Source organism: Mytilus californianus, unplaced genomic scaffold, assembly GCF_021869535.1.
Source record: "Mytilus californianus isolate M0D057914Y unplaced genomic scaffold, xbMytCali1.0.p SCAF_1, whole genome shotgun sequence".
Classification (NCBI taxonomy): domain Eukaryota; kingdom Metazoa; phylum Mollusca; class Bivalvia; order Mytilida; family Mytilidae; genus Mytilus; species Mytilus californianus.
Genome location: NW_026262581.1, coordinates 28,144,167 through 28,165,437, shown reverse-complemented (window position 1 = coordinate 28,165,437; position 21,271 = coordinate 28,144,167). Strand labels below are relative to the sequence as shown.

At 30.8% G+C, this 21,271-nt stretch overlaps 3 protein-coding genes across 7 annotated transcripts in view; all 3 read left to right on the top strand.

The window, feature by feature from the left end:
* LOC127718421 (uncharacterized) overlaps positions 1 to 7,235 on the top strand; it is a 130,743-nt gene extending 123,508 nt beyond the window's left edge. For both annotated transcript variants that reach the window (XR_007989829.1, XR_007989823.1), the window contains exon 6: positions 5,026 to 7,235. The gene's annotated coding sequence lies outside the window, so the exon portion shown is untranslated. The remainder of the gene's footprint in view (positions 1 to 5,025) is intronic.
* Positions 1 to 7,235, top strand: part of LOC127718405 (uncharacterized) — a 54,740-nt gene extending 47,505 nt beyond the window's left edge. For 2 of the 3 annotated variants that reach the window (XM_052224430.1, XM_052224414.1), the window contains exons 5-6: positions 135 to 350; positions 5,933 to 7,235. In XM_052224430.1, coding sequence (XP_052080390.1) covers positions 135 to 350; positions 5,933 to 5,955 — 239 coding nt within the window. In that variant the 3' untranslated portion in view covers positions 5,956 to 7,235. The remainder of the gene's footprint in view (positions 1 to 134; positions 351 to 5,932) is intronic. The other variant, XM_052224423.1, reaches the window with a different exon arrangement.
* Positions 1 to 21,271, top strand: part of LOC127718350 (uncharacterized) — a 160,370-nt gene that overhangs the window by 96,774 nt on the left and 42,325 nt on the right. The window lies entirely within an intron of this gene.

Sequence of the window (21,271 nt, the reverse complement as noted above, 5' to 3'; positions counted from 1 at the left end):
CGTTGTCAGTTTATTTTCGACTTATGAGTTTGAATGTCCCTTTGGTATCTTTTGCCTTTCTTGTAGAAAATTGATTGACATAAGTATTAAAAGCTTACATATGATAGAACGTTGATAGAAAATCTTTATTTTAGACAAGATATTTGTAGGATGCTTAAAAGGTACATGGGGAACAAACTGTTTAGATGCATGTCCACTTAAATGTATTGACCAACACTGTTATCCTGAAAACGGTTCCTGTACTTGGGGATGTGATCCTCAGAAGTGTTTAAATAACAACTGCGATAAACATACAGGTGCATGTAGTGAAGGATGTGTGACTGGATTAGCGGGACAGTTCTGTAACATGAGTAAGTATTGTTAATATATGTTTGTGTTTTTGATAAATCAGTTCTCTACAACGACTATTCGTTTCACAGATATTTGAACTATAATAAAAACACATACATACAATTACTTGCTTTAAATTCAGTAAGGTATATATTTGATGAATCAATGGAATCTGTTCTACTTAACAATTAAACAACCAATATATTTGCAAATAGATTTGAAGTTATCAAACGATATTATTCATACTATTTTGATATTTTTATCTAACTGTGTGTCGTACTTTCTATACTTATACTTTAATGTAAAATAACTTAATAGATATATTATAACCATTCCATTAGTTTCGCCATTTAAAAAAAATTAATTTGCCTTATTTGCTTTATATGGCTTGTTCTTTTTTTTATGTATACTATAACTAACCTTATGAGCTTCGAATATACATGAATATTCACAATGATGTGTGTTCTGTTGTACATCGATTGTTTGTTTATGTCCTGTGTGTGTGTTTTAGTCGTCGTTACAGCTTCATCTTGCATAATGTCATACTGTTTTTTGTACTCGACTTTAGATAAGAATTATTTAATTTTTCCAATCTTACTAGTATTTCAACAATTGTAATGGACCAAATAATTTCCAATGGGGTTAAAAGCATATTTTAGCGTTAAACATGTTAAATGAAATATAATGTTCATAATGTAGGAATAACGAATAGAGGTCAAATTTGTATAATATAAGATTTCATGAAATAAGCTTAATGCCTTGATATCAGGCATTCGCATAATGCCTATGCGTAAGCTTTTTGAACATGATTTAAGCTTAAAGCCTGAATTCACTCATTGTCGCACACATATACATGGATATACGTATATATATTCAAAACAGAAATTCATTCTATTCTTTATTATGATATGTATTTATGGTACATGTAGATACATTTATATATTTATAACAAAAAGTTTGAAGTAGATAATTGCATTAAATGAGCTCTGAATGATGTTTGTAAAAACGTCTTTATTTCACAGAAAATATTTCATAATTTTAATAATGTGAGGGTACCAGTTTCCTTACATTTGTTTTACTTATTATGATATGTGTCATTATCACTAACTTTGTTTTTGTCTTTTTGCAATATCATACCTGCCCCAATTTGTCCACGATAACCTAGATTCAAATGGAACAACCACACAATCGTATTCTAATATGACAGAAATCCTGCAAGATTGTAAACAGACGGAAATTCTACATCTGGTTTTTGTATTCTATAACAACTAGTTTACAGAGTATTACATGTTTTACTACAGTCTTATGTGGTAAAAAAAATAATGTATTATTGCATTTGCTGACATAGCAAATAATACAAAACCACTAGTGAAACGATACCTTGCTGTCAATAAAAATCGAACGTTAAACATAGGATCAACAACGACCGATGTCATGAGACGAAAAACAACAAAAGTCCTCAAAATACAATTGAAAACACTTATGACTAAGTGACACTAGCACAATAAAAGACAGATGATCATCTCAGATCGGCTATGACAATAAACATTAATGTTCAAATAGAAGCACCCACCGTTGTACTCGTAACAAGATAAGTTAAGTTGGATTGATTGTTGTTTGCTAAATTCCGGTTGCAAATATTCATGCATAGATATAAGAAGATGTGGTATGAGTGCCAATGAGACAACTCTCCATCCAAATCAAAATGTAAAAAAGTAAACCATTATAGATCAAAGTACGGTCTTCAACACGGAGCCTTGGCTCACACCGAACAGTAAGCTTTAAAGGGCCCCAAAAATTACTAGTGTAAAACCAATCAAACTGTAAAACCAACGGTCTAATCTATATAAAAAACGAGAAACGAGAAACACTTATGAACCACATCAACAAACGACAACTACTGAACATCAGATTCCCGACTTAGGACAGGTGCAAACAAATGCAGCTGGTTTAAACGTTTAATGGTACCAAACCTTCACCCTTTTTCTGAAACAATAGTGTAACATCACAACATAGAAAGACATACTATAAAATATCAACTGAAATAGCTTAACTCAATCAAAGGACATATTAACACCAATGAACATACAATGAACAAATAAATTTGACCTATGATACAATGCAAATACAAAATAAATAAACTAAGGGAAGAATAATAAAAGTAACATGTTATATCGGTATGAAATGTTAAACAATTTAAGAAAAACAATGTGCTCGAAGAAAAATATCAGCCAGTAGCAAATATTTTAAACACAGGTAAATGGAAATAATTTTGTGTTTAGGTATACGTGTACAGTTCCAATAGAGAAAAGAAATATTTTCACAAAATAAATAATTTTGATGTTCATAGTACGAAGTGAAAATTTATAGTAATACCAAACACTTATCAAAGCTGGTATATAGACCAGATATAACCCTGAATAACATTAAATAACAAAAAAGCATTACAATTAGTATCAACAGGTCAAATAAACAAGAAAGTACGATTTGAGAGTACTCGCTGTTACTGACAGCCAGTTAAAAGCCAAAACAATTAATAATAAAAAAATCATGCATCAGAGACTAAAATCAACGGTAGGTTTTACAAAATGGTTAAAACAAAAATTAAGATTACGACTGGAAACAAGGATATCTAGAATAGGGACAGACATCTAGCTTGCAACTAGCACCACCTACGTAACAATCGTTTTCGTCAAAGTCGTTAGATATAATTGTAATTAGTATTATTGTTGTAATTATTAGTATTACATAACTTACATACACAAATGTATGTAGCTAGATGTACAGTTAACGTTAGGCTACTGATTATCCTTAGTTTATTATACTGTTATACCTAACAGTTACATACGATCCTCAGATTCAGAAGTAAGATGAGTAAACAAAGTCTACTAAAAGATAAAATCTGATTGCATAAATCTTTTAGGATGCATAATGATGGACATATTCATTAGCTAATAATTTAATCTATTTAACTGAATTCTTTTTTATACCAGGGCATACTGCATCAGAGTAAATAAAGGAAAACACAGTTTTTTTTTTTATTTTTAATAAGATAATGATAGTCCTATGAAATAACTAAGTAAGTTAAAACAACTATTGTTTCATTTATCTACGCGAGTTTTGGAGCCACTAAATGGTAAACCTGGCAAACTTTTTGAGGTTATGGTTCCTGACCATGCTGAATCATGCAAGCCTTTTTTGAGACAAGTGTTTCTTGAAAGTTGCACCTGAACAAACCACAAAATTAGCAAGGTTTGTTTTTGTCTGTTATAAATATTGAAGGATTGGAATCAAGGACACCTTCATGTATTCCAAAAATTCTCTCGTAAATTAGACTTAATTGACAAGTGATATATGCTATTGAATTTAAGCATGACAACTGCAGTTAAAGTTGACTTTATAGTATTACATCAATAGTTGAAATCCTAACAAGTAGTATCCTACTTATGTTATGTGTTAAAACACACAAAAGATAAAAAAAAATGTTATATTACAACAGATGAATATAGATACAAATATAAGGAGATGCAGTATAGAAAGTTTTCAAATGAAAACAAGAATGAGACAACTATCTACCAAAGATCAAATGAACTGGATGTAAGCAACTATTGAAAACACGTACGGCCTTCAATAATGAGAAAAATACATACCGATTATATCACTCCAGATGTAATACGATATTCTCTTGTCGAAAGTTATAAATTTCAAAATCAAAACGCGAGGCTTGTCGAGCGTTTGGAATATATCTGATCTAACCAGTCAATCTTTAAGTCTATTAATTCAAGAACACATTTATTTATCAATGTATCTTTAGTTTCTTAGTACTAATCTACTTATTGGTGTAACCTTGCTTTCATATTTATTCATGTGTCTCAATTACTAGTAGCTTAAACGTATTTCATATTATTCTTACAGAGATACATATGATACGAACTAATAAGTTCAATATCCAATACTACATGAAAAGTAGTGCTGCCCTCTTTTTAGATTTTTGCCTATAACATGTATAATCATTTATTTTTTTTTTTTATAAATATGTGAAATATAACTATTACAATACTCAAACTTGTAATAACTTACAAGTCTTAGTTTGATCATGCCTATAAAGTACAACGTAATACAATGATTATTGAATTATTTCCGTGGAAATGATAATTGTTATTAATAATTAGAAAAATAAAGGATATTGGGTATCCATCCATCACACAAAATCAGTATATGCACATAAAAAAACACACAAAAAGCAAATAAACAGTGCTTTTATTGCTGTTCCTTATCTCAAAGTCACAGTGAGCCTTATGTCTTTTAGTCTATATTGTAGATTTCATTGATTAATTAATCGATTGATTGACTGATTGATTGATTGGTGTTAAATTAACGTGTTATGCATATTTTGGACGAGAATAAATAACAATTATCACAAAAGGTACTTTCTGCAAGATAACCAGGATAAAAGGCAGTACATTTGGATTGACACTGGCAAACGAGAATATGTTGCATAGGATAAGGATAGAATATCTATTGACCTTTCAGAGAGTCATAGGGTTGTCAAGCGCGTAAAGGGTGTGGTATCTTCACTACACTGGTCATCATGTTTAATGTCAAATTTCACCAAGCAAAATTGCATACCAGTCAGTTAAATGCACGCTCATCTTAATTTCGGGTTTCACATCTTGTTACAAAATAATATATTAGATTACGGAAGATTTTGAAGATATCGAGGAGAGAAGGACCTACAATTCGCCAGTAAACTCGAAGAAATCATCGAATTGATGGATGAATCATCAATTTAAAACACGAATATATTGTAAAGACGCATGAACTGTGAATGAAAAACAACTTTCTTATATTAATAACCATGCAAATGATTATGTATCATTTTGAAATCCATGATCTCCTTATTTAAATTTGTCATCAGGAACCAAAGGAGAAAGTTCATTGTGAAACTTCCTTTCAACTGTTAATTGACAAACACTTTAACATCTTACATGAATATCTTTTTTCGGCGAAATAGGTGCTCTTTATTATTTCTTAACATGAATTATTCACACAGTCAGGGTTATTTTTATGTTTCACACATGAAAAAGTATGTTATGTTTAAATCATACATATTGATCAATCTAAGTCTCTGTAAAGCGGGAAACTCTTGTTGTTTCCCCAGTGGTTTAGTTTATAAATGTCTGCAATTAGACAAAGTTTAACTATATGTTAACGCCAATTTCTTCCAAAATCGTAAAATATTGATGAGTATTCATTTTAAAAATTGTACCTCCTAAAATATCCTTATCCTACATATACATTATATATAAGTTTTGCCAAATACAGCTAAGGTGATCTATTCCTGAGGAAGAAAAGCCAAAAAGCAACTTTGTGTTGGATCAAGCTAATTTCTGGTTTGATTTCTCAGGAGAGTAAAGATATTTATTCCTCAGAAGATTTTTTAACTGATATTTATGACACTCATTTGTATCTTTAATATGTTTTTCCATACATTTATATAATTTAAATTTTCAGTTTAAATGACAGTCTTAAATTTACCTTTATTTGTTTTTCTTATACTATTATTCTGCTTACAAATATTCAATGAACAATCATATTACAGAGTATAAATTGATTTGGATTTGAATGGTGTTATGAGCGTCTTCATGTGGAAAAGGTCTGATTTCAATAGAAAGAAAAGACTGCCTTACTCCAAACTATTGGAATACAAGTTTGATGGTAACATCATTATTTTCATTGGAGATGGTAAAACTCTACAAGTGCGAGTAAGCCTTGCGACGATTTGAAAAAAAAATGTTCACATGCTTTATATTTAACTCATACATTTAACAAACATTTTGAACTATCTGATTAATATTTTGGTTCCCTTGAGTAGGGCTTTAAGTTTAATTGCAGCAAAATTACTTTTTACAATTTGGTATAATCAAAATTTTCTTACATAGTACATAAGAATCGGTATGGTTTTTAACATATAATCTAATTATATGCAATCAAACATCGTTATAACACAATTTATATTTGCAATGGGATGTTCTTTATCTGTACATACATATAACATGTTACTTTTATTATTCTTCCCTTAGTTATTTGATGTTATTCAGGGTTATATCTGGTCTATATACCAGCTTTGATAAGTGTTTGATATTACTATAAATTTTCACTTCGTACTATGAACATCAAAATTATTTATTTTGTGAAAATATTTCCTTTCTCTATTGGAACTGTACACGTATACCTAAACACAAAATTATTTCCATTTACCTGTGTTTAAAATAATTGCTAATGGCTGATATTTTTGTTCGAGCACATTGTTTTTCTTAAATTGTTTAACTTTCATACCGATATAACATGTTACTTTTATTATTCTACCCTTAGTTTATTTATTTTGTATTTACATTGTGTCATAGGTCAAATTTATTTGTTCAGTGTATGTTCAATGGTGTTAATATGTCCTTTGATTGAGTTAAGCTATTTCAGTTGATATTTTATAGTGTGTCTTTCTATGTTGTGACGTTACACTATTGTTTCAGAAAAAGGGTGAAGGTTTGGTACCATTAAAACGTTTAAACCCGCTGCATTTGTTTGCACCTGTCCTAAGTCAGGAATCTGATGTTCAGTAGTTGTCGTTTGTTGATGTGGTTCATAAGTGTTTCTCGTTTCTCGTTTTTTTATATAGATTAGACCGTTGGTTTTCCCGTTTGAATGGTTTTACACTAGTAATTTTTTGGGGCCCTTTATAGCTTACTGTTCGGTGTGAGCCAAGGCTCCGTGTTGAAGACCGTACTGTGACCTATAATGGTTTACTTTTATAAATTTTGACTTGGATGGAGAGTTGTCTCATTGGCACTCATACCACATCTTCTTATATCTATGTATGATTTTGAATTAAATGTTTTATCATTTGATCATGTTTTTGTGAATATTATTATTAAATAGTTTACTATACTATGAATAGTTCATGAGATAATCTTTTAACTGTATAATGCTTCCTGGACTGAATGGTCATGTGGTTTGTTTGTTATCAATGCACATGAGCCCGTAATATTTTCATTGAAACATTCAATAGAATAATCAATGTATGAATAACAAAATGTGTATTACTTTAAATGTCGGGCCGATCTTGTAGTTGTGTTGTTACATGTACCTTGGATTCGTCCATGGATGGCGATATGGAATTAATTGGATAGTAATCTTTCCGCAAAACCAGTTAAAACAACAGATACCAGAATAGGACCCTGCAATTTGATATGCATGTCCTTAATATATACAAGTTGTTCAATACCGGCTTTGTTTGGCCGTGTATACGCAGTGGAAAATGAAGCTCCCTTAAAAGTGTTATACCATGAAGTTTGAAAAAAAAAAACATTTACTAAGAGATCGTAGTTGATTAGTTGTGAGGACAATACAAGATAGATAACTCATAAAAAACAAATGTAATTAACAAGTTACATTGAAAAGTGTATCTGTTATTAAAAAAAAAACGATAAACAACACCTAAAACTAAATCCTATATGAAAAAACATTTACACGGAACATAATTTAAAAGGTATGTATTATATTCCGCTATAAAAATCTTTTTTTTTTTATATTGCAATAATGATATATGTGAACTGGACGAAGAAACCAATTGACTTGCAAAGGTACTACAAAAAATATTAGCAATCGTTATAAACATACATTTTTTTTACATTCATTTCTTCCGAACGAAATGAAAATTATTGGTCATGCAAATCAATTCAAATGCATAATACTTTAGAAGCATCACAAAACGATAATCTATGTTTATTTATTGAAATAAAACGTTTGTCATATTTGATTTATCAACTAAAAGATATAAACTGTGCAAAAGGACTTTTTCGTAGCACATAAAATAAAAAGTTTCATATGAATCATCCAAAGGTCAGCGAGTTATGATAACGACATAACCATTTAAGTCACGGACTAATTTTATCAAACCATTTTACTATAAGGGTAAAACTTATTTTTTTATGGTTATTTTTTAATTTTTTTTCCATGTTTTCACTTGAAATCCCGGTCAACCATGAAATCATTTATTTAACATATATAAAAAAAACCTTTTAATTGCGTGCTATTTATATCTAGGTAAGATAGACAGACCTCGAGATATATTATATTTTAACATAAGGTGTAATATGACACTAAATGTTTTTCTTTACTATACCATTGTATATGTAACACTAATTTTACCAGTATGATTTTGTAGGCTTTGTTGAATACATATCAATCATGACATGGTTCATTTTACATATCAAAAATAAAAACAAAATGTGATATGGTATAACATGTATAATTTTCATCGGGGATTTACGCGTAGTTTAAATTCTCAAAATCTGATTAGGTTAATTCCTCTGAAACGTGTTCCGTTGGAAACGAATGCTTACCAGATGATTTTTTTTTAATTCCCCTTGCTGTATGAAAACAATGAAATATTGGCCAAAGATAGGATCGAATTTAACGAAGGTATATAATGTTTAATCATGACATCAATTATATATCACAACATTTTTTTTTTATTTAATGGAAAAATTTGATAATTTTTTCCAATACAATTTGGGTATTTAAAGAAACCAAAACGTTAACATAACATTAAACATATTGTCATATATATTCGAGTAGGCTCCATGAAACAACTTCTTGTCAATTGTAACTACATACAGAATAAGCGAAACAACGCTGTTTTCGCTCAAACTACGTGTCTGTTAACGTTATTCTTGAGTCCTAGAATAACGTAATAATTATGTTATTTTTTACCAACCTCTTATATGCCTCCTGTGAATGCTGTCCTTTTCGTCTCTTTCTATTGTATTGTATTTATTTATTTGATAAGATTTTAACCCAGTAGTCAGCACTTCGGTGTTGACATGAATATCAATTATATGGTCATTTTTATAAATTAACTGTTTGCAAAAGTATGAATTATTTTAAATACTAAGGATCTTCTTATCCCGGGTATAGATTACCTTATCCGTATTTGGCACAACTTTTAGGAATTTTGGGTCCTCAAAGCTCTTCAACTTTATACTTGTTTGGCTTTCTAACTTTTTTGATCTGAGCGTCACTGATGAGTCTTATGTAGACAAAACGCGCGTCTGGCGTATTAAACTAAAAGCCTGGTACCTTTGACAACTATTTTAGGGGGTGGGGTGGGGGATGAATATTTGTTGAGGATGCAGAAAAAATTTTGCGAACATTACATGATATATGTGTTTAGTACTAGATTGTAAGACAGTAACGTATTCAAGGTTTATGTCGAATGTGCTTTTCTAATCTTTGTTAAAATAGTGTTTTGGCTGTATAAAACACAAGACAAAAGTATTCTCTGTCTGATAATTCATTATGGAAGCACTATTTTAACAAAGATCTTGTACAAAGAAAGTACAAACCAACCATTTGCAAGATCTCCATGGGGCTTCTGACTGAATGTTACTGCTGTATGTGTTTTGATATATTATCTATTCAATGCATTCAAATAAAACATGTCATTGTAATTTTTTTTTAATTCACATGGACAAATAAGGGTATGTAAGCGTGTAGTTGTTTCTAACTTTATTTTATTCTATTGACCGTGTACATGAATACGATGAGATTTGGAGTAAATATTAGTGAATAAGAAAAGACTAAAATACCGAACTCCAAGGTAAATTCAAAAAGGAGGAAGTTCATAAAAACTTAGACTTTTTCAGCTTACAGAACGAATGGAAAACAATCGTCATATTTCTGATTTGGTACAGGCAGTGAGACCGCATTACATAAGCACAAAAGTGAAAAGACACTATAGACCAGCATACAGTTTTCATACCGCTATATAGATGATGTTCTCTCACTAAATAATTTAAAATTTGGTGACTATGTTGAACGCATCATTCCCATCGAACTTGAGATAAAGAACACAAGATACAGTTAGGTCTGCCTCATATCTTGACTTACATCTAGAAATTGACAATGAAGGTCGGTTGAAAACAGAACTTTACGACAAAAGAATTGATTTTAGCTTTACAATTGTTACCTTTCCATTTCTATGTAGCAACATTCCAGCAGCGCCTGCATACGGAGTATATATCTCCCAGTTGATGCAATATTCCATGGCTTGGATTTCCTTGATAGAAGGTTGCTGCTCACAAGGAAGCTATCAAACCAAGAGTTCCGAGTGGTGAAGTTGAAATTATCCCTTCGTAAGTTTTACGGACGTCATCACGAGTTGGTTGACCGTTATGGAATATCCGTTTCACAGATGATAGCGGATATGTTCATAATGTCGTAACTTTAATCCCGTCCCCCTTTTCCCGAATGTGACCTACCGAATGAGACTTATTACCGGGTTTGTACTAACATGATCAACACAACGGGTGCCAGATGTGGAGCAGGATCTGCTTGCCCTCCCGAAGCACCTGTAAACATGTGAAGTTACCCCCAGTTTTTGGGTGGGGTTCGTGTTGCTCAGTTTTCTATGTTGTGTTTTGTGAACTGTTGTTTGACTGTTGGTCTTTTTCATTTTTAGCCATGGCGTTGTCAGTTTATTTTCGACTTATGAGTTTGAATGTCCCTCAGGTATCTGTCGCCTCTCTTTTGCAACTCCAAGGAGATGTTTGCTGTAAATTCAAAAATAAATGTATGATTTATAGTCATTTGGAAAACGATACAATACACCATAGAGAAACTTGACTTATGTTTATTTCATTATTGATTATAAACTTTTAAAATAGTTTTAACATTTTTCTGGTTCATTAAAATGTACATGAATTTATCCCTATTATGCATTATGCATTAACTGAATAAATCAAAAAGTGGGATGGAAGTGCGTCTTTTCTTCTTGAAATTTAAGAAAAAAATATGAAGAAGGAACTATTGATCACGTTTAGTAAAAAATTATAGGTCAATTGTTTTTTCTTCACATATTTCGCTATTTTTAAAACCTTGCATGCTTTTCGTTTCAATTGATGATGCATCAAGTAGAGTGACAAGTCATTCAAGTTTTCAAAGAGGAGTAACGATATTTTGTGCAATATGAAAAGGAGGTTTATATGTGAAAAGAGGAGCAAATGTGTATTCAAACAGCAAACGGAGGAAATGATAAAATAGGATTTAGTAATACATTTACTTCTATGTTTTTCCCCACTCATTAATCATGTTAATATTTAACTATTTTGTTCATATATGTTAACGAACAGCTTTTTGATTTCTCTTTTGCTTTGTGCGTTCCAAAGTTCCTTTGGTGGCTATTTTTTTATTTGGATAAATGATAAAAAAATGGGTTTTTTTTCGGGTGGCTGTGAACTACACAAATTGAATACAAATTCCTTTTAAAATTCTTTTTTTCAGTGACACAAGAAATAATCAAGCTTACAGATAATATTGTCTTGAATATAATTTTACCTTTTAACACATTAATTTGTTTTGGGTAGAGATGTCTCATTATTCATTTGTGTATTTATGGCCAAAAGTACATACAGTAGGCTATTCAAATATAAAGTAAATAATGACATTTTTGGGGTTTTGTCAAACATATATCAAAATGAAATATCTTTACAACCGGAAATATTAAAAGATCATTCCTTATTATCTGAGAAACCGTTAGTTCACAAATTGTAAAATGAAACACGTGTTAACACGAAAAACACATTCGATTATTGTGATTATATCCATTGCCGGAAATATAGGATCCCTAACCCTTTCTTGTTGACTAGCACACCCATTGTTTTACATTTTTCACGGGTATAACTAATAATTGTTTTGATTAAGTGTCTCCTTTTTGTGTTTCGCATATTTGTTGTCGTATTTTTGTGTCCTAATGCATTTTGTTTGGCTAATTTAACGACTGATTATAAACGGTATGAATTTGTATACATATTATATTAAAATAAGGGGATGTGGTATAATTAACAATAATACAACTATTCACCAGAGTCCAAATTGAGTGAATGTAAACAACTAAAGGCAACCGTGCAGCCTTCAACAATGAGAAAAATCAATATGTATGGTTTTGTCGCACTTTTACTGCATTTATAATATACAACAGAAATTAATCGGATGCCACCTTTTGTCGGGGTTGATTAGTACAATTTGCATTTAAGATTATCACAAGCCATGTTTAAAGGGAGGTGGCCAATGAAATTGGAGAATAAGTGAAGTTCTTCAAACTTTGAACAGTTGAGTTATTTAATGTCGATTAATTGTCACTGATTTCACATTTATTTAGTGAAAAAATTATATATTTGACCTTAAGTTTGATCATTTTAAAGGGGCATTAGCTACGAGCTATAAAAAATTAAAATGTGATTTGTTCCTGTTCAATCATTAATGAAAGTAAAATAGTGAAATAATAATTCGCTTTAAACAGCCGGTTTGGTTCAATATGTCAAAATAGGTTAAGAAACATCGCTGATTAATCATTCACTTGCAAGTGAATAATTCGACCTCATTGAATCCGTATTTATGTAACCTTCAATGTAGACCCTTAGCTAGAGATGGGTTACGCATGAAATAGGCGTGTTCAGCTATTAAAAAGAAAAGAATGTCAACATTGAAAGTGAAAACCAGGGTAAACCATTTGCTAGACTGATTCGATCGACAAAAACTCATTCTTATACAGGTAAAAACGATGATTAATATTTTTTTAACCAATAATATGAAATCAAACATAACTAGAAAAATCCAATTGCACGTGCTCACTATCTAATTATATCTATATTTATGTTTATATCGGGTTATCTGACCGTCTTCGGAGGTCTCTTCGATGGTTAATTGGATAGTGTCTAGACTAAAATATACACGGAATTTTGATACATATTATATCGAGTCCATGATATCTTTTAGACTTTTTGTAATTTGGATATACCTTTGAGTATGTTATAAATCAAATATGAGAATTTGAATCAAATCGGTGAACATAATTTTGACAGGTAATGTCCCCTTGAACAAAGACATCTACACCAAATTCACACATTTGTATGAGGCATCTTTTGGCACATTATAGTTAAGGGAGGATGAATTGGTCTATATTATGTCATTGAGTATTTCCCTTCGTATATTGTGATTCAATTAAACTTTCAGTTGCATCACATATACTTTTAAAATGTTTACAAAATAGGTAGGCAGCTTGTATCTTTAATTCCTACACCACTAAACAGACTTTAAAGAAATTGTCTTTCTTACAAAATGTAATTGTTCAAATCTTATTCTATCTTTTTATCCGGGTCATCTGAAGGATTTTGAAAACAAGACCTACCCTATTTACAAAAGTTAAATTGTATCATTAATTCACGTTTTTTTTTTGTTTGTTTTATTTTCAGTGTCCCAACATTAAGGACAGTATAAAGGCGCTATTCCTTTGGCGTATGTTTTTTTTTCCTAGTTGTTAATTTGTCTTATTTGATTTTCATTTTTTTAGAATATACATAATTTTGTAGTTGTGACAAAAGAAATTAGCAAAAATAATATTATCCCGGCATCCTGAAAGGTGACTCATTAGACAGGTGGCTGTCATCCTTTACTGGGAAATATTTATCTCGAAAGAACGACTTCAAACTAGAAATCTATGACAGACGTGATGATTTCAATTTTCCAATTGTCAACCTCCATTTCTCAGCAGTTACAAACCTTGTGCTCCATCATTTAGTCTTTTGCATATCTCTATACATTACGCTCGTACATGGCAGATTACGTATGCTTAGCAAGCGACATTTACCCCTTTTGTAGTTCATGCAGTTCCCTCAGTTTTTGTATGTTGTCTTGCAAATTGATTTTTTGAGATTTTAACATTGGTAAAATATTGTTGTCTATATTCATTTCGATATGCCTCTTGTAAGTGATACTGCCTCAACGCAAAATAAAAAGAGAATTTTGTAAAATTAAGTGCTTTACGGATCTTTGTTAGAATATTGTTTTCGATAATATGAACTACAAGACAAATCTACTACCTTTTTGATAATTCATTTGAAATAGTTATTCGATGAAAGGTTCGTGTTTTACTACAAAACAATCATTTCTTAGATCTTCTTGCAACTACTAATTGAAAATAGGGACAAAAGATACCAGAGGGACAGTCAAACTCATAGATCGAAAACAAACTGACAACGCCATGGCCAAAAATAAAAAGACAAACAGACAAATAATAGTACAGATGACACAACATAGAAAACTAAAGACTAGGCAACACGAACCCCACCAAAAACTGGGGGTGATCTCAGGTGCTCCGGAAGGGTAAGCAGATCCTGCTCCACATGTGGCACCCGTCGTGTTGCTTATGTTATTACAAATCCTGTAAATAGTCTAATTCGGTAGGTCACATTCGTGAAAAGGGAAGGGTATTGTAGTTACGACATAAGGAACATATCCGATATCATCTGTGAAACGGTTATTCCATAACGGTCAACCAACTCGTGATGGCGTCCGTAAAATTTACGAAGGGATGATTTCAACTTCACCATTTGGAACTCTTGGTTTAGTAGCTTCCTTTTGAGCAGCAATCCTTTATCAAGGAAATCATAATAGGAAATACAAGCCCGGGAATATCGTATCAATTGGGAGATATATACTCCGTATGCAGGCGCTGCTGGAATGTTGCTACATAGAAATGGAAAGTTCACAATTGGGAAGCTGAAATCATCTCATTTGTCGTAAAGTTTTGTTTTCAACCAACCTTCATTGTCAATTTCTAGATGTAAGTCAAGATATGAGGCAGACTTAACTGTATCAGTAGTATCCTTTATCTCTAGTTCGATGGGATAGATTCGTTCAACATAGTGACCAAATTTTGTATTATTTAGTGAGAGAACATCGTCTATATAGCGGAACGTAAAGTTAAAGGATATTGCTAACTTCTTATCTTTCTTCTTATGAAATGACACTAGTGTATATAGTTTGAAATGTTTGAATGAATAATTTCAGTATAGTTTTTTGTTTATTCATAATGACTTTTAAATGATGTTTGAGTATTTAAATGTGTGAGTGTCTATATAAATTTATCTCATTTTATTTATCGTGTTCATAACATACATGAACAAATATTTATCCTCTTTTGCTTTATATATTTGACAATTATTGTGGCAGAAGAAAGGAGATCACGATATCGTTCAACTTTAGTTACAGAGGACTGACGTAATACAAATAGATGCATTTTTTTTCTGTGACCTTTTTAAATTTACACTCTTCCTCGTTAACCGGTATCATTCAACTCAAGCGTCTTAATTGTCAAGTAGCTATCATATTATATCGTTTGATAGTTATCTCGGCATTTTAATTTATATATAGATTGACACAAGTATTTTTTTTGTAAAGTTTGTAAAGATTGTTCATAATATGTATACCACGCTGGTATTACAAATTCAGGTCAAATGACATGTAACATCTGTACATGTAAGGGTGTGCAATTTGATAATGAAAACATTCTAAAATCAAGATAAGAAAATGATAAATTTACACCCAATTGTGATCATGCTTTTAGCAAAAGGAGGACATCCCGTTAAGATTTCAGTTAACATGATATCAAAAAGTATATATATATATATATTTATAACAAGTATATAATTGTATAATACAATTGTGGCAGAATGATATTAGAAGCTTTCTAACCAGAAAAATTCAATCAACAGAACTTAGTATTTTTTTAACGTTGTAATACATTCTGTTTAGCACAAAACAATTCCAAATCAAATATCAATTGTTTGGAATTTCTTAAATTTACATTTGGTTGTTTATTCATAAATAACAAAACAATATAGTAGAGCTTTTGGACACTGATTTAGGGAACCAAAGTACAAAAACTTATGAAATTTTCCTAGTTTTATGAAAGAGCCGTTCCTTCTATTTTTATCACTGTTCAATATTTATTTTATTTCAGTTGTTATTTTGAGATGCCTGCACTTATTGTTATAAAACCACTTTCCTATTTTATATTTGATTTATTTGATAATTACATTAGGAAATTCATGTACCAAGTCAGGAAGATGACAGTTGTTTTCAATTAGTTAAAAGTCTTTGAGCTTTTGAGTTTGCCATTTGATGAGACTTTCCATTTTGCATTTTCCTTGGATTTCGGTTTTTTGCTATTTTTCTTTTAATATCAAAATACTAACAATACTAAACCACTGTGTCTACATGTGAACTGTAAGGTTATTGTATTTTAAGCTCATGTAACATGTTCAAAACGCTAAAATGGAACTCAATACAAGGTCAAAGTAAAAGGAGTAGGCCCAGTAAGACCCCTTTTTGGCCCCAAAATGTAGCAGTTTTACAAAATTGTTAAAATGTAAATTTTTAGCTATTTATTAGAAAGAAGAATACTTCAGTTACATAAATATGGGTTGTTTTTTACAATACAATGCACATGTATCGGGTACTAGCATCATTCAGTCATGCTTAATTACTGAAATCATCGAAATGTTAGCCTTTTGGTTAGTTTTTAGACGGTTTCCGTCTGAAATTGAAGTGGCCGCATTTGTGTTCATTTTTAATAGTTGAATGTTAGTTGTATTTGATGATAATACATATCATATATAAAGGTTGAGAATGAACACGGATGCGGCAACTTTCATTTTTGACAAAAACCATCTGAAAAGTGACATATTATGGCATATTTGATAGATTTTTCATATTAAAGCTTGAATTTGAGCGTCTTTAATGACCAAATCAGTTCAAATCTTTCACATAAACTAATTGAATCGACTGAAGTAGCACTAGTAGCAAGATTTAAGTCTGAAACGGTCATTTTGGTCTGATCAAGTCTTAATCGCCTTGATTTACTGCTAGGGAAAAACGTTAAGACCTGTTTAGACTTTCAGACTCTGTTCCGATATATCGTGTTCAGTCAGATCAGTCGGGTCAAGATAAACAAGACAGATTCTTCTAGCGTTCAAATAAGACTTGATTAGATCACTTTCAGATAAAATAAGACCAAAGGTAAAAAATCTGTTTAGTTGCTGTAAGATCGTGTTCAGTCGTGTTAAGATTTTAAATATTTTAAATAAAACGAGCGACACTTTATCTGTGTTTATCAGGGGTTACTCCCCTTATGAAGAAAATCGGCATAGCTTGGAGGATATTCTTTTGTGGTCTTTTAATGTAATACTGTATATCTATTTCTTTAAATAACGTATGCAAACGTACAATTCATTTTTCGCGATAGAACTTTTAACATTTAATTGGTTATATAAGAAAAGATTAATTGTTGTAACCGGGAAATGTGTTAGTCATTAAAACTTTGCAGTCGTGCTTTCTGACATAAAGTAGTCCTGTATTTATTCATTCCGCCCGTAAAGATATAATGACAAGTAATATATCCCAAAGATGTTCTGAAATTTTCCTAAACATTTTTTTGTTTCTAATGTATAATTATATTTCTGATCCATATAGAATTTGTCAAAAAAAATATATTCTAAGTATCTAATTTACTTTATATTTTTAAATATTATACAGATGACATTTGCTTGGTGAAAGTTATTTACATTTTAATTAACGGATTATCTAAGCAGTCAACCGAAACGGATTGTCATAAACTATCTAAATAATTACCCGTGCAACGCTTATGATGTTTTATCCATGGACGTAAAATGAATAAAGTTCCATGTTTTATCTTATATAAGGATTTACCGGGTAAAATTATTACACTGACAAATAAAACATTATTTTTTTCAAAAAAAATGCAACATGAATAAAGAATATTTTATGAATTTAATTGACAGTTTATATTTACTATAAAGACCGATGTCGATACCTCTCTTGATTTTTTTTTTTTATCAACAAGTTTTTTTTTAGGAAGAACTAATACAAGAATAAATCATATAATAGAAAAATATCAAACAACATAAAAGTTAAGAAATGATTGATAAAATCTTGTGTACGGTTTATATTTCTGTTTCGTATCAGATTTTTTTTATAACACCAGCGTTACTTCTCATTTACAAAACAGTGAGATGCTTACTTGCTTTTTCAGAATTGACCAAAAAGCTATAAAATAACGTAGCGAAATGACTGTACTTATAGATTAGAACTTTGTTTTTCCATTTTGAATTGTTTTACACTAGTTATTTTGGGGACCTTTAAAGCTTGCTGTTCGGTGTGAGCCTAAGCTCCGTGTTGAGGCCGTACTTTTAATCTATAATTGTTTTATACTTTGTGACTTAGATGGAGATGATTATTTGGCACACATACCACATCTTCTTATTTATAGTAACCGGGAGCAGTTTATAATATTTTCATTTCTATAAAAAAGAAATATGCAATTCAGTAAATCAAATCGATTTGTACCATATTGTTACATTCAAAAGTCTTTAACTGAAGTAAATGATTGATAGAAATACATTATTTGTATTGCATCGCTCCTAAAATAATGTCCAGTGTCAAATATTACACATCGATGATCACTTAGATGTTCAACTGATTCAACAGAAAATTAAACTTAGGACTAGGATCAAATGCAATTCATTACGTTACAATTGTATCCAATATTAATATTGCTAATAACATTCAGTCGAGGAAAAGACACATGTGACATTGATATGCATTGGTTTGTTCTAGCCTGATACGGCGAGCGCGTGTCAACAAAAAAAGGTCATGTTAACAAGAGAACAATTGTTGTGAATCAGAGCCAAATTGACCTTTGTTCCAACTTTACTCATAAATAATGCTTGCTTGTGGACAAAGGTCACAGACGAAAGGTCACAATTCAGTTTCTGAGACTATTATCTTTGAAAAAGAAAATACTTATTTTTAAAAAAATATTTTGTATGTATCTTGAACTATTGTATATATAAACCAACTCTGTAAACAAATGTATTAAATGAACAAATAATTGTTTAGTAAACAAACTATCAAAGTGGCTTGGTACCTAAACAGCTTTATGGTGCTAAGAAATATTATATCATTTGCATGATTAAAATTTAATAAATCTTCATTTACCAAGGCTAATAAACAATTTCATAAACTTTTAAAAGAATATATGTAATAAAAAGTAATTTTTCAAGATATTTCTCTTAATACGTAAACAATTGTCACTTCCTGTCCTGCGACTTTTTGTCCTGTGACTTTTCAGTGTCCGCTTACTGTTAAGAATAGGACCTCCCTTACCCAGGAACTCCCTAACTAATGGAGAGAAAGCTGTCGGGACTACCAATCCTAAGTGTTAGAGAGAATAAAAAGTACACCAGTCTTTCTCAATTTTATATGTTTTGCGTAAAACAAAACGGTTTTAAATGTTGAATTTAAGGATTGCTCGGATTTAAAAAATTAAATCTTTTTCGTTTGCTTTTCGTTAAAATCATCCTGAATGTTATGTAATATTGTACGCTGAACATTCAACGATCATGGCCAAGCATGTGTTCTTCAAAATGCAATCTGTAGAAGAAAAAAACACGGTTTTAAATCATGAACATTGGAAATCAAGAATCGTGTGTCGTGTTCGACCTATAATCCTTTATTAAATAGTCGAAATTGACTATTAATATATAGTTTTTTTTTGCAACTACGTAACTCTATATATGCGTGCTTTTGCCACTTTGCTTAGAAAAAATATCATATATCTTAATTCTCTTTCAATAACATTTCCTTATTCAATTTGCTACTCGTCTACCAAAAAAAATAGACATTGTTTCATTTTTGTCATTTTGGTTAAGTTCTTGGAAGATCTCTCAGGTAAATATCAAAAATGAGTCCAGAGTTTTGACGGTTGTGAATTAAGGATTAGTTACTTTATGGAACACTTATTTCCTTGGATGGTAGTACAAACTTGTATTTTATCCGTTAAAGTTAGTCTGCCTGTTTAATAATTTGCAGTTTAAAGGAGAATTCTTCGTCTTTTGCAAATAGTTTAAGAATAAAATGAAAATTTGCTTTCGATTGCATTCAGGCAGAGAGAAATATGTTTTGTTATATATCAGACGATTTTAGTACGGATATTAAACTATAATTCTTAATCTCTTCCAATTTACAAATATAATTTGGTATTGTTTATTTTGCCAATGGTAGATGAAACTTGTATGTTCCAACTTTTTCAGAGGTCTGTGAAATCTTGAAAATATGACGTTCCCGGAAATCACAAGTCGCTATATAGAATGCTTGTAAAATTCAGAAACTTGCAGTACGCTCATATTTAATACTTTTCTGTTCAAAAAGAAAGTGTAAAATAAGAAGGCGAAAACGGGAAAAAGGAAGGGTTGTTACACGAACACGTTTTCGCAATTTAATTCTAAACGAATAGTGATTATCAAACTTTTTGTTCAAATATAGAATATACACAATCAAATCTCTAACTTAACCACGCTTGCAACTACCTTTTTATTGACAGGTTTCTGCTGGCATTTGATTGGACAGCAGTTTAATGTAGGCGTGACAATATATCACATTTATCCAATCAGCTGTCAATTTAGTTGGGTTTTTTTTTTATATAGTGAATTGATCATCAAAAGGACGTTGTTGCTATTGTTGGCCAGGGAATTTCTATACTAATGAAAAAGTCTATGTGTGTGCTTGTCAGATAGAAATAGACAACGCTTATATTTAAGAATAAAAAAGTGATGAAAAAGAAATATTACTATGCTTTATATTTAGACTAATTCACTTAAACTGTGTTATACAGACGAAGAAATAATGCCACGTGTAGCCAGGATAAAAAAAAATGATGATTTTAATTATGCTAAAAATGATATATTATCCAATCAAAGGGGAAGCGTACGATATGTCGGCCCCTGAATCCGCCACTGACCAAGCAAAATACGACATAATTAAACAATTCACAACTTTGTAAAAAAAAATATAGAAAGGCGTCTTTTTATTCCATATAATTTATGATATTTTGTGGACAATATAAATCTTAAATCAGTGTTTCAGAGTCATATCAGATAAAAAAAATAATTGTAATTTCTGCCACAAAAAAAATCGTATTTTAGAATCACGAAATAATTGAAATCGAATTTGGATTAGTTTTGTG